A 17,363-nucleotide genomic window follows, 5' to 3' on the forward strand; every position below is an offset into this window, starting at 1 on the left:
TCTACGTGCATTGGAACGCAAACCTAGTCTACAGCAATCACTCCAGCGTACCGAAAATGACCTGCGTTAAACTACCGCATGTTTCATCAAACGCCGTTCAACACACCTATTCGCAGGGATATGTTAGATAATTTCAGGTAAGTAAGCTTCTAAGGAACTGAAAAAAGTGCTAGGGTTTATTTAGGTGACACGTACAAATGCCGTCAGAAAGTATGAGCGCGCAAATTTTGTGTAACCTCTTGCTGATCTGAGCATATAATTTATGCAATGCCTAAAGAGGTGGTCATTCTCTATATTGAGACAGTCCACGAAGTTCCATTAACGAACCTACACATATCTTTTTGCTCATGTAGAATCTTCGTTTTGTCCACACACGACCTATAAATAAGAGTGGACTGGTCAGGTATTTAAAAAAAAAAACCATAAAAGGAATAAGCATACCGTGTTGTTTAAAAGTGAGCATTGAACATGGCAGCCGAAATTTTTATCGTCATATCCGTCCCTCTTACCGTTTTTATTTTCTGGAAGAATCACTGGTGCAGTTTTCAAAGGTGGGACATGCCCAAGTTTGAGAAGGCTTATCATAGTTCGGCAGTAGCTGGTGCAATGCTCCGCGTAGGTGAATCCCAGCGAACAGTGACTTTACCTGACCGTGGGTAGCGCCTGCGTTGTTTATAGATGGTCTGTAGAGAGTGCGTGGCATAAATGTATTCTCTAGAAATTTCACACTGAAAGTTTATTTGACTTATAGAGATATGTCTCGTAGACGGAAAAAGTATTTATATGAGCTGAAGACTGCGTTGGTGAAGAAACACACTTGGTATTGGCGGAATTTCTTATTTGTGGGTCGTCAGAAATATTACAATAATATTAATTAGAAATCTAATTGCTTAGTCTAAGTTACATTTGATATTTTGTGTACGACTTAACGAGAAATCTCGGAATTGCGGAATTGAAATGGGTGGCAGCTAAAATAATTTTTAATATTAGAAATTTTGGGAAAGCTGCTCTTTGACATACGTACGTGTCTTTACTATGAGCAGCGACACAGACGCGCGCGTTTCGCGTACATTTCGTTCCAAAAGCCTTCCAAAAGGCATTTGAAGCACTGGAGAATTCATCGCGTTGATGTGGCTGTCATGTTTGTTTATGGCACTCCTCCGCGTATCGCTTGCTCAGTCATTCGAACGCATTCGCGAGAATTCTACAGATGCGCATGGTACTAAGTGCTCTTTGCACCATGGCTTGCTAAACTTGTCAAGGGGATAGAGCATCCACGTTTCAGCGAACTGGACTACGTGAAGATAGAAGAGCGCCGAATCAGACGATTTGAGAAATATTGCGCAACGCCGATCTCGGAATCCGTCGTTAATGCCGCCTCGTTTTGCATCACATATGCAGGGAATAGCACTTCAAAAAAAAAAAGAAACGTATGGGTCAAGATTCCATTTCATGCTTTCTTCTTGCAGTTTCGGAAGCATGTTGCGGACTTCGGGTGGAGTGGTGATGAACAACCAGATGGACGACTTCTCTACGCCCGGGATGCGGAACTTCTACGGCGTGGCCCCTTCCGTGGCGAACTTCATTTTCCCGGGAAAGCGGCCCATGTCTTCAATGGCACCTGTGGTGGTTATCGACGAAAAAGGGGACGTCCAGCTGGCCCTGGGCGGCACGGGAGGTGCGAAGATCACCTCAGGCGTTGCGCTGGTGAGGGAGGCATTCTTGCTCACAAACAACAATAAGGCAAAAAAAAAAAAGACAACCCACAAAGATAGGCATCCACTAGCACCCGAACGTTCATAAGGATCCATGCACACTTCTAGCCAGAGCGCACATGGAAACAGTTCGAGAGTGGAAGGGGAGGGGGGTGAGGTGGATCCGCACGACCTGCCTCAGCTAGAAATCTTATACCCCTGTCGTACGCGGCACTTTCGATGGGGATCGCGCCCGAGTAGAACAGAATTTGTCCTCCATGATTGGATCCCCTCCGTAGCTTGCGCAATAGAAGCAATCACGGTTAATTTGATGCCGACTGGGCTCAATCGCAATAAGTGCCCTGTGTGACTTTTTGCATATATATTACACTTTGCTATATATGTTGTGATCTATTCAGGCTGTTTTATTTTTAATTTTTTGACGGTTTTGGAAGAAACTCGGCGGAATTGCGAAAGACCTAAGACGATATGCACTGCGGGACAGCACCACGACGCTCTACTTCGGTGCCACAGGTGATGAGATGATTATCATGATCGTTAGTGGCATCCCTCTTGAAACAGGGCGGCGACAAATAGTCCCTTAGCCTGCTTGGCGCAATCATGTCTTAATACGTATATCGTCTAGCATGTTGCGTATCTTTTTTGTTCCTTAACTGACACTTTTCTTGTACAAATCACCGTAATGAATTCAGTTCTATCAACCTCTTTCCTGCTTTTCTTCGACCAATACTTCAAACATCTCTTGATTATCTCCACTGCTTGCCACTTAGTGCTTCCGCCCGCTTTTAATCCCCGCGTTTATGAAACTCGGAGGTTTCTTACGGGCCTTGCTGGCGTGAATATCTTGGAATTATATTAGGATGTGTGGAGTCGTTCCGGGACTTTTGCTGCGCGAAAATGTGTTCGCCCGGATATATCAAAATTACAGACACATGACTCACCCTGCTTCGAGTATTTTCTCCAGTATGTTTTTCCCTCAGGCAGCCAACTTGGAGCTCGAATATGAAGGTCGTTGTGCTATAGCACCGATCTTTTTTCTGATCTTTTCTGGCCGTGTTTCTAAACTACATGTTCTTTCTTCTTTCCATCTCTTGAATAAAACTTACCGGCTCTCTTTCTCTCACTATCTTGCTGATGAACTTACCATCTCTCTTTCCCCGCTTTCTTGCTGATGACTTTTGTAAGTCTATTTAGACTTTCATTTACCTTGTACTTGGTAGATAGATTTCTTGACCTCTTCCTCCATTCCTTGTCCACGCTTTCGAGGCGCACACGTATGCTACAGTGGAGCTGTATATGGCCAGCTGATTCGTTCGTCCATACGTCTGTCGCCTGTACGCCGAAAACTTCTCCGGCGCAACCCCATGCGCATGCGCGAAAAAAAATGAGAAAGAGAGGCGCGCGATTGGCTGTGCCAGTAGTGAGGTGGTTGCTATTCGTCGCAGCCGAGCACGCGCGCAGCAGTTTCTCTCTGGCACGGAAATGGGTATGCCACGAGTCATACGTACTCCTGAGGAGCAGGTAGCTTTCGATCAGCGACGCTGCTAGCAGAACCGGGAACGAGCTTGCCTGCGCCGTACCGATGCCGCAGTCCGGGCACAAGAACAGGCTCGTGTAGCCGAGCGCATGCAGAAACGGCGTGCCGAGAATCCGGCAGCCTACCAAGCCATCATTTAATGAACCGTAGGGATTAACCCAGTGATAAACAGCAGGGCCGCACGTTTCACCTTCGCTAGTTAACAATCTGCACGAAGTGCTTGGGTGGTGTTATTGTGCACTTAAGCAGGTCGTTTGTTTTCATCCACGTTCCCGAGTGGTTCTTCATAAATAATCTTGCCTGCCATCCTGCAGTTACTAATTTGTGCTTCAACCATGGGCCCCCAACGCCAATCAACCCACCAACCTTTGATTGAACGCCACTGCACCTATTTGCTGTCAAGCAAGCTGGCTACATTGCTATGGGAGTTCAAGGAAATCTATGTACCTATCCTCCAGAGGCGGAAGGCGTGGCTATCATTTGACCACTTTCTTTAGCGACGTCTCCAGTTTCAGGTAGCCCGCATTAACGCGTTCAGGATAGTGTCTTCGACAGGATATATGGCAATTTCGTTTCAGCCGATTTAGTGGGAGCGATGGGAATGATGTTTCTGTCGCGCGAGCAAGAGGAAATATGATCCCCACTCCTTGATTTGACCTGTGACTTTTGTTCGCTACATCGTCTTCACGGCAGCATACGGCATGATGGAACTCAGCGAACGCGTTGTGCAACGGAAGTTTCCGTAAAATGATTTCTGAATGTTCTTTTTTTTCCTATAAACAAAACTCATTTTATTCAAGCTTACTGGCATGAGCATCACCCTATGCCGATCCCGAATGCGTTATTTGCGCGGTTTACTGTGGTGAGCTTAATAAAAAAATTTCATATGAATGGACGTAGATTAGAAGTATCAAATTTACACATGTTAACTTATTGAAGAACTGTTTGTTATAACTATAGCTGACGAAAGTAAAGTTTCAGAAGTTTATCGTTATTGTTCTCTATCGAATTCCCTATTTCTCTTTCTTTCTTATTAAATATTTCACTATACTATTGATGGTTTTCAAATAAGCGTCATAAAAGACCCCACTTAATTGAACTTCGTAACTATTTTTCGAATGCATTCTACTTTCTGAGCGCGCCAGATAACCGTATTGCCTGCCACATAGCCAAATAAAAAGAATAAGACCCAGAAAACGGTAAAATAGTTTCGAGAACTGTCGCCTAATTATGCTTGTAGTTCACAAATACTGTTGCGTATTTCATACTTAAGCCCATCAAAAATAACAGAATGTAATCTAGTGCAACTTGTTTTGACAAGGACACAGAAAGGCATGACAGGGGGGCCGCTACTTCAACTATATTTATTGAAAAAGGTGCAGAAATGCTAGAAAAAATACATCACCAACTAGCCCCGCAAAGTGTTTGTTAAGCAAACAATTTAAATATGTTTTGATATTTACTGCCGGAACACAAATAATTTGATCTGTTCGCGATAAGCATTTTGGTAGCAGTTAAAGATATATACAAAACAAACACAAATAGCCTGACACTGTAGAGGCTAGTAGTGTGTTGATGTTGATTTCAGCTAACGCACAGCTCCATCGCCATTCGTTTGTTGGTTTTGCACGTGTACGCAGCAAAGCTCACTCTGTTTCTTGACTTTCTACCTTCATAATTATCCTAATTTGTCATCTGTACTCGCCTTATTGTATCGCCGCGACAGCTTTTCGTGCCGGTACATTAAGCTTTGTTTTTGCTAACTTGAAGGCGCACTGCTTTCTTTACCTTGAAGGTGATCCTGCGGGCATTGTGGCAGAGAAATAGTATCAAGGAAGCCATCGACTATCCAAGGCTCCACCACCAGCTGATACCAAATCATCTTATGGTTGAGTCATTCTTCCCGAAGGTACGCCTTTATTTTTTTTTTTTTGATAGCCTTTACAATTGACATAAGATGCACCTGAATAAATGACGGCACACATGCATGCGGCCTGATATAATACCATCAGCGTTTTAAAAAAGGGCTTTTCTCATACAGATGAAATAAAGCAGTGTTTAAGAAAAGCAATGGCGCTTCCGCAGCCCTATTGGCACCCGAAACGCAAAAACGGTTTCATTATGGCGGATATCGACATGCACACATTTATGCTTTATAAAAAATTCTTGAATGTGGAGGATAAACATAAACGTCACTAACAGTGCGTCCGAACGCTACATAACAGAAATCCGCTCTGCAATGAAGAATCATCCATGTGCCTTAGGGTTAGGCGAGTTGTTGCAGAATAAAAGCAGTCTAGTTTTTTAATACGCAGCGTTTGACGATGCAATGGAAACATATTAGGTGTGCCCTTGTCTTGAGGACTCGGAGTCATTAATATTGAGCAAGCTCAATACTAGTTTCATCGCTTGATCATTCTAGACCGGTTAAGCTTGGTGATAAAGTTTAAAAATGTTCTTTCTGCGTTTCTGTTGCAGGCTTACGTAGAAGAGCTACGAAAGCTTGGCCACAAGGTCACCTACCCGAAAGGGAGATTTTCCATCATGATGGGTGTTAACAAACATAACGGCCGTCTGTACGCTAACTCCGACTTCAGGAAAGGCGGCACTGTGGATGGATACTGAGGTGCTTTTTTATTGCTGCATCATCGTCACTGGAGTGAATGTGCGGTTTCTTCAGCTACACGGCTGAGGCTATGGCGTTTGCTGCGACTGGAAAGTGTTGTGTCTACCTCCGTCACTTCGCCCAGGAACACTGTGGAGTGCCAAGAAAAGGCTGTGAAGCTAGGGGCAAGTGGCTTCAACTACGCGATGTGTTTGAAAAAGAGAAAACAAAGTGGAGAGGGGTAAGGATGGGCGCGGACGACGATTCAAGACCGACGTAAGGCGGAAACTTGGGTCATTTGTGGTCATGCCAGTGTGCGTCCTCTCATGTTCTCCTTATTCTTCTTTTTTAACTAGAATGTGCCCGGAGTGGATTAGAAAAGCTTGCCTTGGCAGATATCCCCCGGATGCAAGCATACGTGAGCCGTGAAGTTTAGCTTTCTGTCGTAATGACGTATTCACTCACGTCCATGACCCGGCGTGACTCGGCATGGGTTTGTGAAAGTGTTGTGTAAATACCGAGTTGAGCAGTCATCGATATTATTGCTGACCCGCTGCCATTCTGCATAGTTTCTGCGTGAGTCTGTATTAACGTAAAATGTTAAGACTGCTGCACTGAAGAGTGCACTGGGCTCTTAGAATGCGCAAAGCACAGTGCTGTTGCCAGATAAGCCGGATATCCGTAAGTATACATAGGTCATGCTCAATTATTGATTGCCCTGTCGGCATGGTGGCCCCGGTGCGGAAATAGCACAGGTAGGCTACTTTCAATGTGCCCGGTATTCAGCAGCTCATTTTTTTGGCAGCACACGTACTACACCACGTGGATTGTACAGTACACAACCAATGCAAATCAACGCGAAGGAGAAGCATCTTCTAGCAACGTGCTGCTCAGAATCTCGTCCACGTTAGAAATGACCTGTGGCCTGAGAGTCCTGTGCTTACACAAGCAATAAAGATGTACACGACGTGACGTATACACGGGAAGAATTCAATTGATCTTAAGCAGATCGAGCGACCTTCAAAGCATACCTCGTACGTTAAAAACTTGTGAAGTGTAGGTGATCAGTAGCGCTCTGTACAAGTAGCTACGACTTTAGTTTCTGTGCCACAGTCAAGTACGACAACAGTGTAAACTGATATTTTTCAAACCTAGTTTGTAACAATCTTTACAGGCCCTATAGTCGAATACAATTTTAGTAAAAAAGGGGAGGCCCCGCCAAGATGACCGAAGCGCGACAGTCGATTGCCTCCGCGACTAAAATAGTCCCGCTCAAAAAAAAAAAAAGAAAACCTTGCTTTTGAACGCGTAATTTTTGGTATAAATAAAGACTTATATTTTGACGACTAGTTTGGTAGAGTTCTCGTGATTGGAATGCTACAGCACATGCCGGTTCGCAAGAGAAAACTAACCACGTGCAGTCTACAGTGCTGCGCGTCGTCTGCTTTTTAGCTTCAATGCAAGGGACAAAACAAGAAAGAGCAGCTCTGTATATCTTTTGCTCTGGTTTACATGTACACGGCACATTTACTATTTGCTTTCCGAGCTTAAAATGAATCAGTTGGTATTTAACCGGTACTTAGAAAAAAGCAATGCATTTATCGAAACCGTTACAAACCTGGGGCGAGAAGTCGATCGAGGCAGAAAAGATGCAAAAATGCTCCATTCATCGTTTTAAATAAGCCCTCTTGCTTTTAAATAGCATAAGGTTTATATATATACTTTTTTGTTTTGTGTTTCCACAAGCTTCTTTTCAGGAACGTGAATGTGTTCCTTCTCACATTTATTTTCGCAAGCCTGCAGTCTCGCCAACTCGTGTAGTCTAGCGTCAGCGATGCTCCCTGCAATCTTTCGTCACTGATCACGGCTCGGAATAAACGCACGCGGCACAAGCTCGCAATAATATTTCCGGCACGATAGACCACCACAACCAGTTTGGGAATTCACTCTGACGAGGGGCAGACGCACTGCGACTGACGCGATTCGACCCAGTTCGAAGCGCGGGCGGGCATTTTCGGCGGGGTCACGGCCGTCCGGCTCGTGACGTCAAACTAGAGTGCGCGCCTATTGGCGGAGGCTCGTGTACGTCCCCCTTGGAGGAGTAAACGCCCCTTATTTTTTAAAGTTGTACCCGACCATAGAAACGTACTTATGTCCTGCGAAGGAAACACATTCTGTGCATGTACGGGATGCAAACAATTACCTGCTGCTATCGTGCCCACTTGGTGTACAATTACACTTTAATAATGTACAGCCCGTAATGAATTACGTGCGATAGGCGCATTGATAGTCCGCCAAACGGCGGCTGGTCTCTTGACATGTATCATACGCAGAAATTTTCTTACCGTAGAGCCTTGTGCTGCTCGGAATTACAGCACCATCTGTTATTATTTTAAGCGTTCTTATTTAAATATTGTTGTTTCAAATGAAATAAGTTAATTGAAAAATGGGAGTGACTTTAAAAGTTGCTGGTGCGTGCTGGGAACTGACATAAATGACAAGCTCTTATGTTCACTAAAGGAGCTCGAAGTAAACCCTACCCCTCCACTACCCGGCACATACCCACTGCATTCATGGTGCAACTCGCTAAGGCATTGGCAATAAAGGCGTTCATTGAAACGCGGCGCCTGCTCAGCCACTAGCAACACAGCCTGCTAGTGCGTCGGGTTGCTGTCACTGAGGAACCCCTTTGACGTGCGTTTAATTCAGCCTAGCAGCGGAAAAGTTTAAAGGATAATTTTTTTTCGTTTTTGTAGAGCGGCACACACCTGCTTCCACATACGCATTGATCCAACACGGCATCAAAGAGGCCTATTGAAGGCCAGCACAGACCGACTGGCACATACCCAGCACTCCAACTCGGCATTTAATTTCAGTTTCATTGAAGAGCGGTATACAGGGTGTTTCAGCTAATTCGGGCTAAATATTCAAAGAAACAAACGTAGGTGCTACGCGTGTCGAATCGGTGCTGTATTGCTCCGAGCCCTATGGAGCACGCCATTATATTTTTAACGGTTTCGTGGTTAATTAACGTAGATTACTTAATTAACTTTTCCGAATTAACCACATTCCGTAAACTGTACTTTTTAAGACATAAGCTAAGAAATTCTCCCCCTAGCGTAAAATTACTTGCTTACAATTCACTAATTAGACCTAAACTTGAATAGGCATGCGTTGTCTGGGACCCATTTAATAAACCCAATATTACCTGCCTAGAAAAGGTACAGAAAAAAGCTGTAAGGTTTATTTACTCTAAATTTTCCCCGTATGACACCCTCTGAATTAATGCAGATTAACGGTATACAATGTCTTGAACAACGAAGAAAAAAATTACGTTTGCAATTTCTTTTCTTGCTTTGGAATCAAGATCTAGCTATTAACCCTTCTCCATATCTGTCGCTTTCAACGTCAAGGCATACACGCCACCATCATCCTAATTCCCTGACGCCGTATTTTGCGCGAACAGATTTATGCAAGTTTTCATTTTTCCCTCGCACGGTAACCGACTGGAATGATTCCTTATTGCCTTTCGCCACACTTTGATGTTTTTTTTAACTTTGTTATTATTGTTTATTGTTTTGTTGTCATTCGACCCACCCTGCTTGGACCTGTACAAGGTTTGCAGTATTGAATAAAGAAAGAATATTAACTATATCGAAAGATCTTCAATAGAAAAGTTCCAGCGCTTGTTCAGGTGCATCGGATTATTTATTATATGCTGAAATAACGGTCCTGCAAAATTTTTTTCGAGGTTTTTCTTAAAGTGCGCGAAATTTAAAAAGCACCACGTGACTGCCGGCTACTGACCCACGCTTTTATTACTTTAAATGTAAGTTGAACGAATGAGCAAAGGCTGCTCCGCGCACAGAGATGCATTGAACAGTCTGTCGGTGACTGCGATGGACCGGAGGTAGCACGGTTTTCATCTGCGCCTTTCATCACACTGTAAGCTTCGGCCCCTCCATCGTGTTCTTGATTAGTCAAAAAAGAAAATGAAAATGCTTGCGCTGCGTCAAATGCTGCCTCCGGTCCCATATCGCATTCGCACGTTGCAGTCGCTTTTTCGTTGAAAAATTTCTTCCTTAAAACGGTACGCCACCTGTCACTTAACGTGCATCGCCGTCACCGACAGCCTGTTCAAAAGATCTGTGTGCGTGGAGCAGTCTTTGCTAATGCGTTCAACTTGCATGTGAGGGCTCTCAAAGCGCACCGCGTTAGCCGGCAGTCACGTGGTATATTTAGAGCGCAGCTCTTTGGCACCCGTTCTTGCGTTTCGCGTAGCTGTCGTCCCTCGCCGTATGGAATGTCATGATCCGCCCGCTGCTCTAACTGCGAACGCTCCTGCTGCCACCTCTCGCACTCTGCGTTAGTCTTGCTCTCCCCTGGTCCTCTAAAGCCGGATCATGTGTTGTCGCCTATCCCACGGCCGCTCAATGGGCGGCCGTGGGATAGGATTCCATTGAGCGGCCGTGCCTATCCTCTCGCCCCATTCCTCCGCGCAGCGGCGTTACGGTGACTCTCGCCGCTACCGTCCACTCCGCCCTCGCCGCCCCTTCTCCCGCTGTCGCGGCCCTGCCGCGGTGCCGGCGGCGGCTGCTCCTTGCCGCCTCGCGCGTGGTCCACGGCTCTTTGCTCCTCCGCCTCCGCGTCGCGTGTCTGTATGACTCTCAGCCATGTTTCTCGCTTCCCCGTTTGCAATGCGCGTTCCGCAGTGACATTTGTCTCCTCTGGCAGTGTTTCCGCCTGGCTGTCCTTCTCCCACCTCCACTCTTGCCCTATACCTCCCCTTACCTGGCGCAGTGCCGTTGCGGCGATTCGAAAGACAGTTATAGCATTTCGTCCCCTTACTTCTACTTCCCACCCCAACCTTGTGCGGCTATATTGAGGCCTGTCTGTGTGTGAATGAGTGTGTGACCTCTACTCATACCCCTGTTCTCCTCTCGTCTCCTCATCCCACCTCAGAAGGAACATTAAATAATAATTGCTAACCTCCCCCCCCCCTCTCCGCGGCGGTGACCCACCATAAGATGGCGCGTCGCCGAATCGCCGGCTCGATAGCGGCGGATCGCGTAGTGTGCTCCCCGTTCCGGAGCGCAGAACCGCCTCCGTTCGGCACTGCGTGTTCTGTATGCGGTTGCCTATTGTTGAAATAAGGCATCAGCTGCGCTCAAAGATCGCATTACCAAGAAGCGTAATCGTCGGCCATATTTTTTTTTAAATTTCGCAAGCTTCAAACAAAATCTGCAAAAAAATTTTACACGGCAGCTATCTTAGCACAGATGAAATAATCCGACGTTCCAGAAAAAGTGCTCAATTTTTTTTATGGAAGTTAGTATTTAAAACTTTAAGTAGACAATCCTTGTTAATAACTCAGCTTGGCGGATTGAGAAAGAAGTATCACGGTGGGCTCCATATGGCTCAGATCAATACAGCGCCGATTCGACAAGCGCAGCGCCTGTGTTTGTTGTTTTACTACTTGGCCCAAGTTAGACGAAACACCCTGTATACCCAGTTTCGCATCGGCAGCGACCCATGTCGGTGGCAAATAGGTTCCTTGAAGAGCTGCGCATGTGTATGCACACATCGCCAAACACTCACTCACTGATGTTGTTCCGACGGTTGGTTTCGAACCCTGTTCTCTCATTCTGTGCAGTCTATGGTCACTGTGCAGTCTGGTCACTGTACAGTCTATGGACTGCGCAGTGACCCAGGTTGGCGAGAGAAAAGTTAGATACAAACACAGAGGGATATATACATAGTTAGCCCTAGCAAAGTTCGTGAAGTAGCAAAGAATGCTAAAGCGTAAAAAATGTGCAGATGCCAAACAACGTTCGAACCTAACTTACTCGAACCTTACTTTGAGTTTGAAGCAAATTGGTAGCAGCTGAAACAATGGGACGTGACCGAGACAGACGAAGCGCTGTCTGTCTCAGTCATGTGCCGTTTTTTGCGCTGTTACTCGTTTTCTTCAGGCTTGTACCAACCGGCCCAAGTTAGCACGTTATAGCTTTGGATTGGTGAGCTAGCAGCAGTAACGATGACACCAGCACAGGTACATTACCTGCAGTGCTTCTCTGTCCGCGTCACAAGGACGAAGGCAATGTATGATGCTAGTCGAAGGAAGAATGTCGATGAGAGGTATGTACAAGGGAAGTACGACACTTAAAAATGCATTTCGCTCATCTATAATCTTTGCGTAAGAGCGGCGCATATTCATTAAAGGGCAACTCGGCGATTTCTTGGCTATATCAATATAATAGAACATTTAGGTTCCCGAAGCCCCCCTGTCACGCGCCTGATAGTAGCATTGTTCCGCAAATTCGAAAGGAATCTTAAATATGCAGGAAAGCGCAAAAACGCAATCGAAGCCTCACCGAATGGGCGAGGGAACCTCCTTTGTCCCGTCACGAGAAGCACGCCAGCGGGGAAGGCACTCAAGGCATGCCGGTCTCGCCTGTGGGATGAGCGAAAGCGGTGAAGAGCAGACGCTCAGCTGATTCGTGACCGCACCTGACCTTCGGGTGACAATGACAGTTGCACCAGCCCTTAGTGGTGGTAAACTTTATCGAAAGCAGCAAGGGGAAAGGGGGAAGTGGCTGAGGGATCGGGCTCAAGTAAGGCCCTGGGCCTGCTTGGCCTTCTCCGCCCAGTCCACCAGTTCAAGCTGTCGGTAGACGTCCCCGGACCTGAGCCGGGCTGTCCAGTCAGTCTCGCTGTTGGTGGGGGGATCGAGGTGCATTCGCACATTATGTGTGTGAGTGTCCCTGTTTCGGATCTGCCAAACAGTGGCAGCTACGATTCCGACGAATTCAATAGCCACGAATCACCGTTTGCATTCGACACGCCACTAGTGCCAGAGCCCAATGCGCAACATATCGCGCTGCAACATGAAGACCAAGGGTAGCCCTAACCAATCATTTTATTCGCGCTGCTTGCTATTTTAGGTGGTTTACTCCTTCTCACGGAAGTGCTACGCACGCTCACTATATGATGTGGAGCGTGACTTTACGCATTTATATCCCGCAAGAACGCCGTTGGTAGTCCAAAGCACCAACCGGTGCATTTGTTTACATCGGGAGGTATAGCGACCGCTCGTCGTTCGCTTGAGATGTAATAATAGTCGCTGAACAGTGGCATCAATTAATGTCAGAACATAGGGAAACACGCATGTTTTGTGCACGTAAGCGCCGTAGCATCACTCCGAGTCGCGCTGACATCAGCGACCACACACCTTCGAAAACAGCCAGCGGGAGACCGTAGCATGGGAGCGTTGTTATGCTGCTTACTTATCACTCTTCTTGTTGTCTTCACGCACACAATTAATGTGTTGCGTAAAGTAGACATAGATTAGGACATTGCGAGTGTGATCGTTCATTTGGAGAACGCGTAGTTTTCTCGCGAAAACGCTGCTGCCAGTATTGACACCGTTGGAAGCTGAAGGAGGCGATTGTTTACGCTGCTGTATTGAAGGGGCCCCCACTTGTGATACGAGGCAAACAGTGAACATCGGAAGCTAAATTTAGGCGGATCCCACGCTCTGTGGAAATAGAGGTAAGCGAAGCTTTCTGTGCTGCTACCTTTGATTAGCGATAATTAGAGGTGATTGACGGCGAATGTCTAATTACTTTAACCTTTAGTCCAACACGAGAGCTGTGAGTTGATGTTAAACGTTACCTTGCATGCAACAGTGCTGTTTTTCTGTGTAGAACATAGAACACTCAGGGAGGCTTGTTTGCTTGAGGCGTTGAGGTGCGTCATTGTTCATAATCTCTTAGACGGTCGAGCATTATCATTGGCTCGCATGGCACATTGCATCGCCGCCGAGGTGTTAAACTAAAATTTAATTATGGGGCTGTACATAATTCAACTTTTTATTGTAACTGTATGTATACACTGTATACATACGTTCGCGGTCTGCAGCCCATTTCGCTGCGTAGCGAAATGCTCCTGTTCCGCACGGCCCTTCTTTCGAGCCTGGATGTTCTCGACGCTGAGTGCACGCTTTGGAGCCATTTGGCTGGCTCGTGTTTACGTGATCCTTCTGCATACGAGGTTAACACACGGTTTAGAGGCCAGCTCGAAGCGCTATGTTCAGCTTATAGATGATTGTAATGTTTACACTATCACAACCCAACACGCGACCTCCACAGCCCAGCACCTGCATTTGCAAGCAGGTGCTGCAGGAATGCAAGCACAGCACGTGCCATACGCACAAAACTGTGAAACTCTGCTGCCGCGGTGCCAGCCGGGATGCGCGGAGGTGAGCGCCGTCTGGTGGTTCTCCAAGGGAAGCTTGCAGTAAAATTGATTATGAAGAACGAGTGAAGAATATGAAAGAAAGTAAATGGGCTTGCAGAATGTTGAGGTATCTGTATAGGAAAAACATTGCTTCACAGTGGAGGGAAAGACTAGGAAGCATACGGCCAGTAGGGTGGGCAACACAGCAACAAAGAACGTCAAGCGGAAAGTTAGAGATGCTGAAATATCTCATGGGTGGCGGCAATGGAAAAGAAACCTGCCATGAGTTACTGCGTTAGAGGAAAGAACGCAATCAGGAAAGAAACAATTTATGATAACTCGAAGGGAAGCGCATTACTTTTCGAAGAGATAGCCGAATGCCTTAGAACGCGCACCTATAAATCGAGATCTAAGAAGGAAGGATGCGCTTGCTGCAGTAACGCTAGGGAAACGATGGAGCATGTTTTATTAGAACGCGGAGACATCTGCCCAGCAGTCGAGTTATGCACCACTGGCCTCCTTGAAACTCTCGGGTTCAGCGAGAGCAGGGGAAAATTAAACGCGTCCGCAATAGAGATTAGTAAGAGGCGATTGGAAGATTGGTCAAAGAAGAGTAGGGAAACGAAAGAAAACGGAGACGTACAAAAGCAAAGTTCGCAATAGGGGGTCAGAAAATGTGGTTGTAGGAGTTCATAGTGTTTTTTTTCTTTTTTTCTTTTTTAACTTGAGTAGGACATTAGGGAGTATAATAGCAAGAGCTTGGTGGCGCAACCCGCCGCCCCGCTCATAACATACATACATACATACATACATACATACATACATACATACATACATACATACATACATCCATCCATCCATCCATCCATCCATCCATCCATCCATCCATGCATCCATCCATCCATCCATCCATCCATCCATCCGTCCGTCCGTCCGTCCGTCCGTCCGTCCGTCCTAATTCCTGGTCATGTGAGAAAGAGTTGTGCAGTGCAATATGGGCAACGTTACAATGAATATGCTAGCTCAAAATAATATGCCTGACCACATTCATTTATGAGCACACTGAATAAATTTCTTCAGAAAACCTGTATCGACCTTGGGAGATGAGCCAGTAAACAGCAGTTGATGCAATCATGCCAGGAACATTGTTATGGTAGACCAAAAATATGATTTCATAATGGAGTGTTCACGCCGCGTGTTTTTTCTACTTTCTGTGCCTGGTTTTATCAAATTACTATAACAGATACACGTGGTTCCCTACTTGACTTGAAAGATGCCTGACCCATTACGAGGCAAACGAATGCGTCCATGAAACCTGTTACACATGCTTGAATGTGTGTTTCTTTATTAGAGCACTTCTTGTGGTTGCACTCGACTGCTCATTGGGTGTGGGGCAGGCTTGGTGGAGTGAATGCATGCTACCTTAGCTTCGTTTAGTTGCCTTGCTTATCTCTGTTGGTAGAGCTGGTGAAAAGTGGCATGCTTGCGTCACATTTTACTTGGGGGCAAGTTTAGCCCCACACATAGTAAACGGAAACGCCCGGGAGGAGCATCTACTAGGACAACTTCGCCAGGCAAGATCCTCTTGCAGATAATGCTATCTTCCTCCAGAATGCAATGAAACAATAAATGGAAAACACTTCTTGAAGTGCTGTGTGAATGACTCGGACTCTGTCTTCATTATGCGCATACAGTTCAATGTAGGTAACTTTTATTGGAGATTGTCGCCAGGTTGCAGCTCAAAACACGTAATGTTTATAAAGAAGTCGCTAAGAGCTGATAATGATGAGGACCTGCTCAGAATTTTGTCATTTTTATTCTTTTATTGTTCATGACGACATCATCGTTATTTTTTAAAGTGTGGTTTTAAATTGCCTCCCGCGGTGGGGAGTCAATATTCAGGATCTGAAGAAAAAGAAAAGACACTGCGATCACAAGAAAGGGCGCATATTCTCAGGCTCTCCGGCACCAGGGCGGGCAGACGACTCCTAACTGAGATGGGCGTCCCCCCGGCCACTGTCGAAGACGCCTAACAGGGCCTTCCCAAAGAGCAGAAAGATAACATCATCATATCGCCCGCCCCGCGCAATATGCATCCCCAGCGCAACGTAGAAAGAAGGAAGGCCAGAGCGGTGGCGCTCCTACGCCGCGCAACAGAACTCCCTGGCGGCAGCTGCTTCGTTGACGCGGCCCAGTATGGCAACAGCAACAATTTCACGGTAGTGTCAATCAACCACAGGGGTTCAACCATTAACGCCGCTTCGGTACGAAGCACGTCGTCGCGTGCGGCCGAACAAGTGGCCATTGCCTTGGCCCTCCTGGACGACGGACATGCCAATATCTTTAGCGACTCCAGGGCAGCCATTCGCGCCTTCAGCGTTGGCGCCGTGTGTAAGGAAGCCTGTCGCATCCTCGGCGGCAAAAGCATCGCCACCCACACTCTCACGTGGTTCCCCGCTCACATGGGATCCATCATGGGAGGCCCCACAAACCTCAACGAGCTGGCCCACTCCAAGGCGCGAGGTCTCGCTTTCCGCGACCATGGAGAACTCCAACGCCGGCCCGCCGTGGTGGAGAACAGAGATCAACCGACCACATACAACGAAATTGCGCAGCACTTCTACCTCGGCAGGAGAGACTTTCCCCTTCCACACAAGAAGTTATATAGAGCGCAGGCATTGACCCTCAGATTTCTGCAAACAGGCTCATATCCCAACCCGGCTTTATTCCACAAAATTTATCCCGACACCTATGCCACTAGTTCTTGCAGGCACTGTAATGACATCGCTAGCCTAGACCATATGCTCTGGCGTTGCCCCTCGTTACGAGGCACAGAACAAAGCAATGAGGACAAGTGGTTCTCCGCTATCAAGAGCCCCGATGCCGGGGCGCAACTATGGGCTGTCCAGAGGGCCCACGATGCGGCGGTCGGGCAAGGCCTGACTGTCCCAACGTGGGAGCGGCCCGCAGCGCGCTGAGTCGCGTACCTCAGGACCTTATTAAAGTTTTGCATCCATCCATCCATCCATGCGATTTGCTGGAGCGGTATAAGATCTGAAGACAATGTTTTGCTAGCACAAGAACTTTCGATGGGTGGATTATGCTTGCCAAAACCACGCTTTGATTAAGAGCCACGCCGGGCGGGGGGGGGGGGCGAGAGGGGGGGTGAGGGGGGGCTGCGAATTAAGTTGGACAAGTAGGGGATATTTATCGAGCCCCCAGTGCATGGGACATACGCGTTTTTGCATTTGGTCCCCGTCGAAATGTG

The 17,363-nt window shown here is 46.8% G+C and overlaps 1 protein-coding gene across 1 annotated transcript in view; it reads left to right on the top strand.

Annotated features, from left to right (window-relative positions):
- Positions 1-7,206, top strand: part of LOC126525042 (scoloptoxin SSD14-like) — a 42,186-nt gene extending 34,980 nt beyond the window's left edge. Inside the window, exons 11-13 of the mRNA XM_055067494.1 lie at positions 1,470-1,707; positions 5,048-5,161; positions 5,731-7,206. Coding sequence (XP_054923469.1) covers positions 1,470-1,707; positions 5,048-5,161; positions 5,731-5,877 — 499 coding nt within the window. The 3' untranslated portion in view covers positions 5,878-7,206. The remainder of the gene's footprint in view (positions 1-1,469; positions 1,708-5,047; positions 5,162-5,730) is intronic.
- Positions 7,207-17,363: the final 10,157 nt, after the last annotated feature.

This window comes from Dermacentor andersoni, chromosome 3 (genome assembly GCF_023375885.2).
Source record: "Dermacentor andersoni chromosome 3, qqDerAnde1_hic_scaffold, whole genome shotgun sequence".
Lineage (NCBI taxonomy): Eukaryota > Metazoa > Arthropoda > Arachnida > Ixodida > Ixodidae > Dermacentor > Dermacentor andersoni.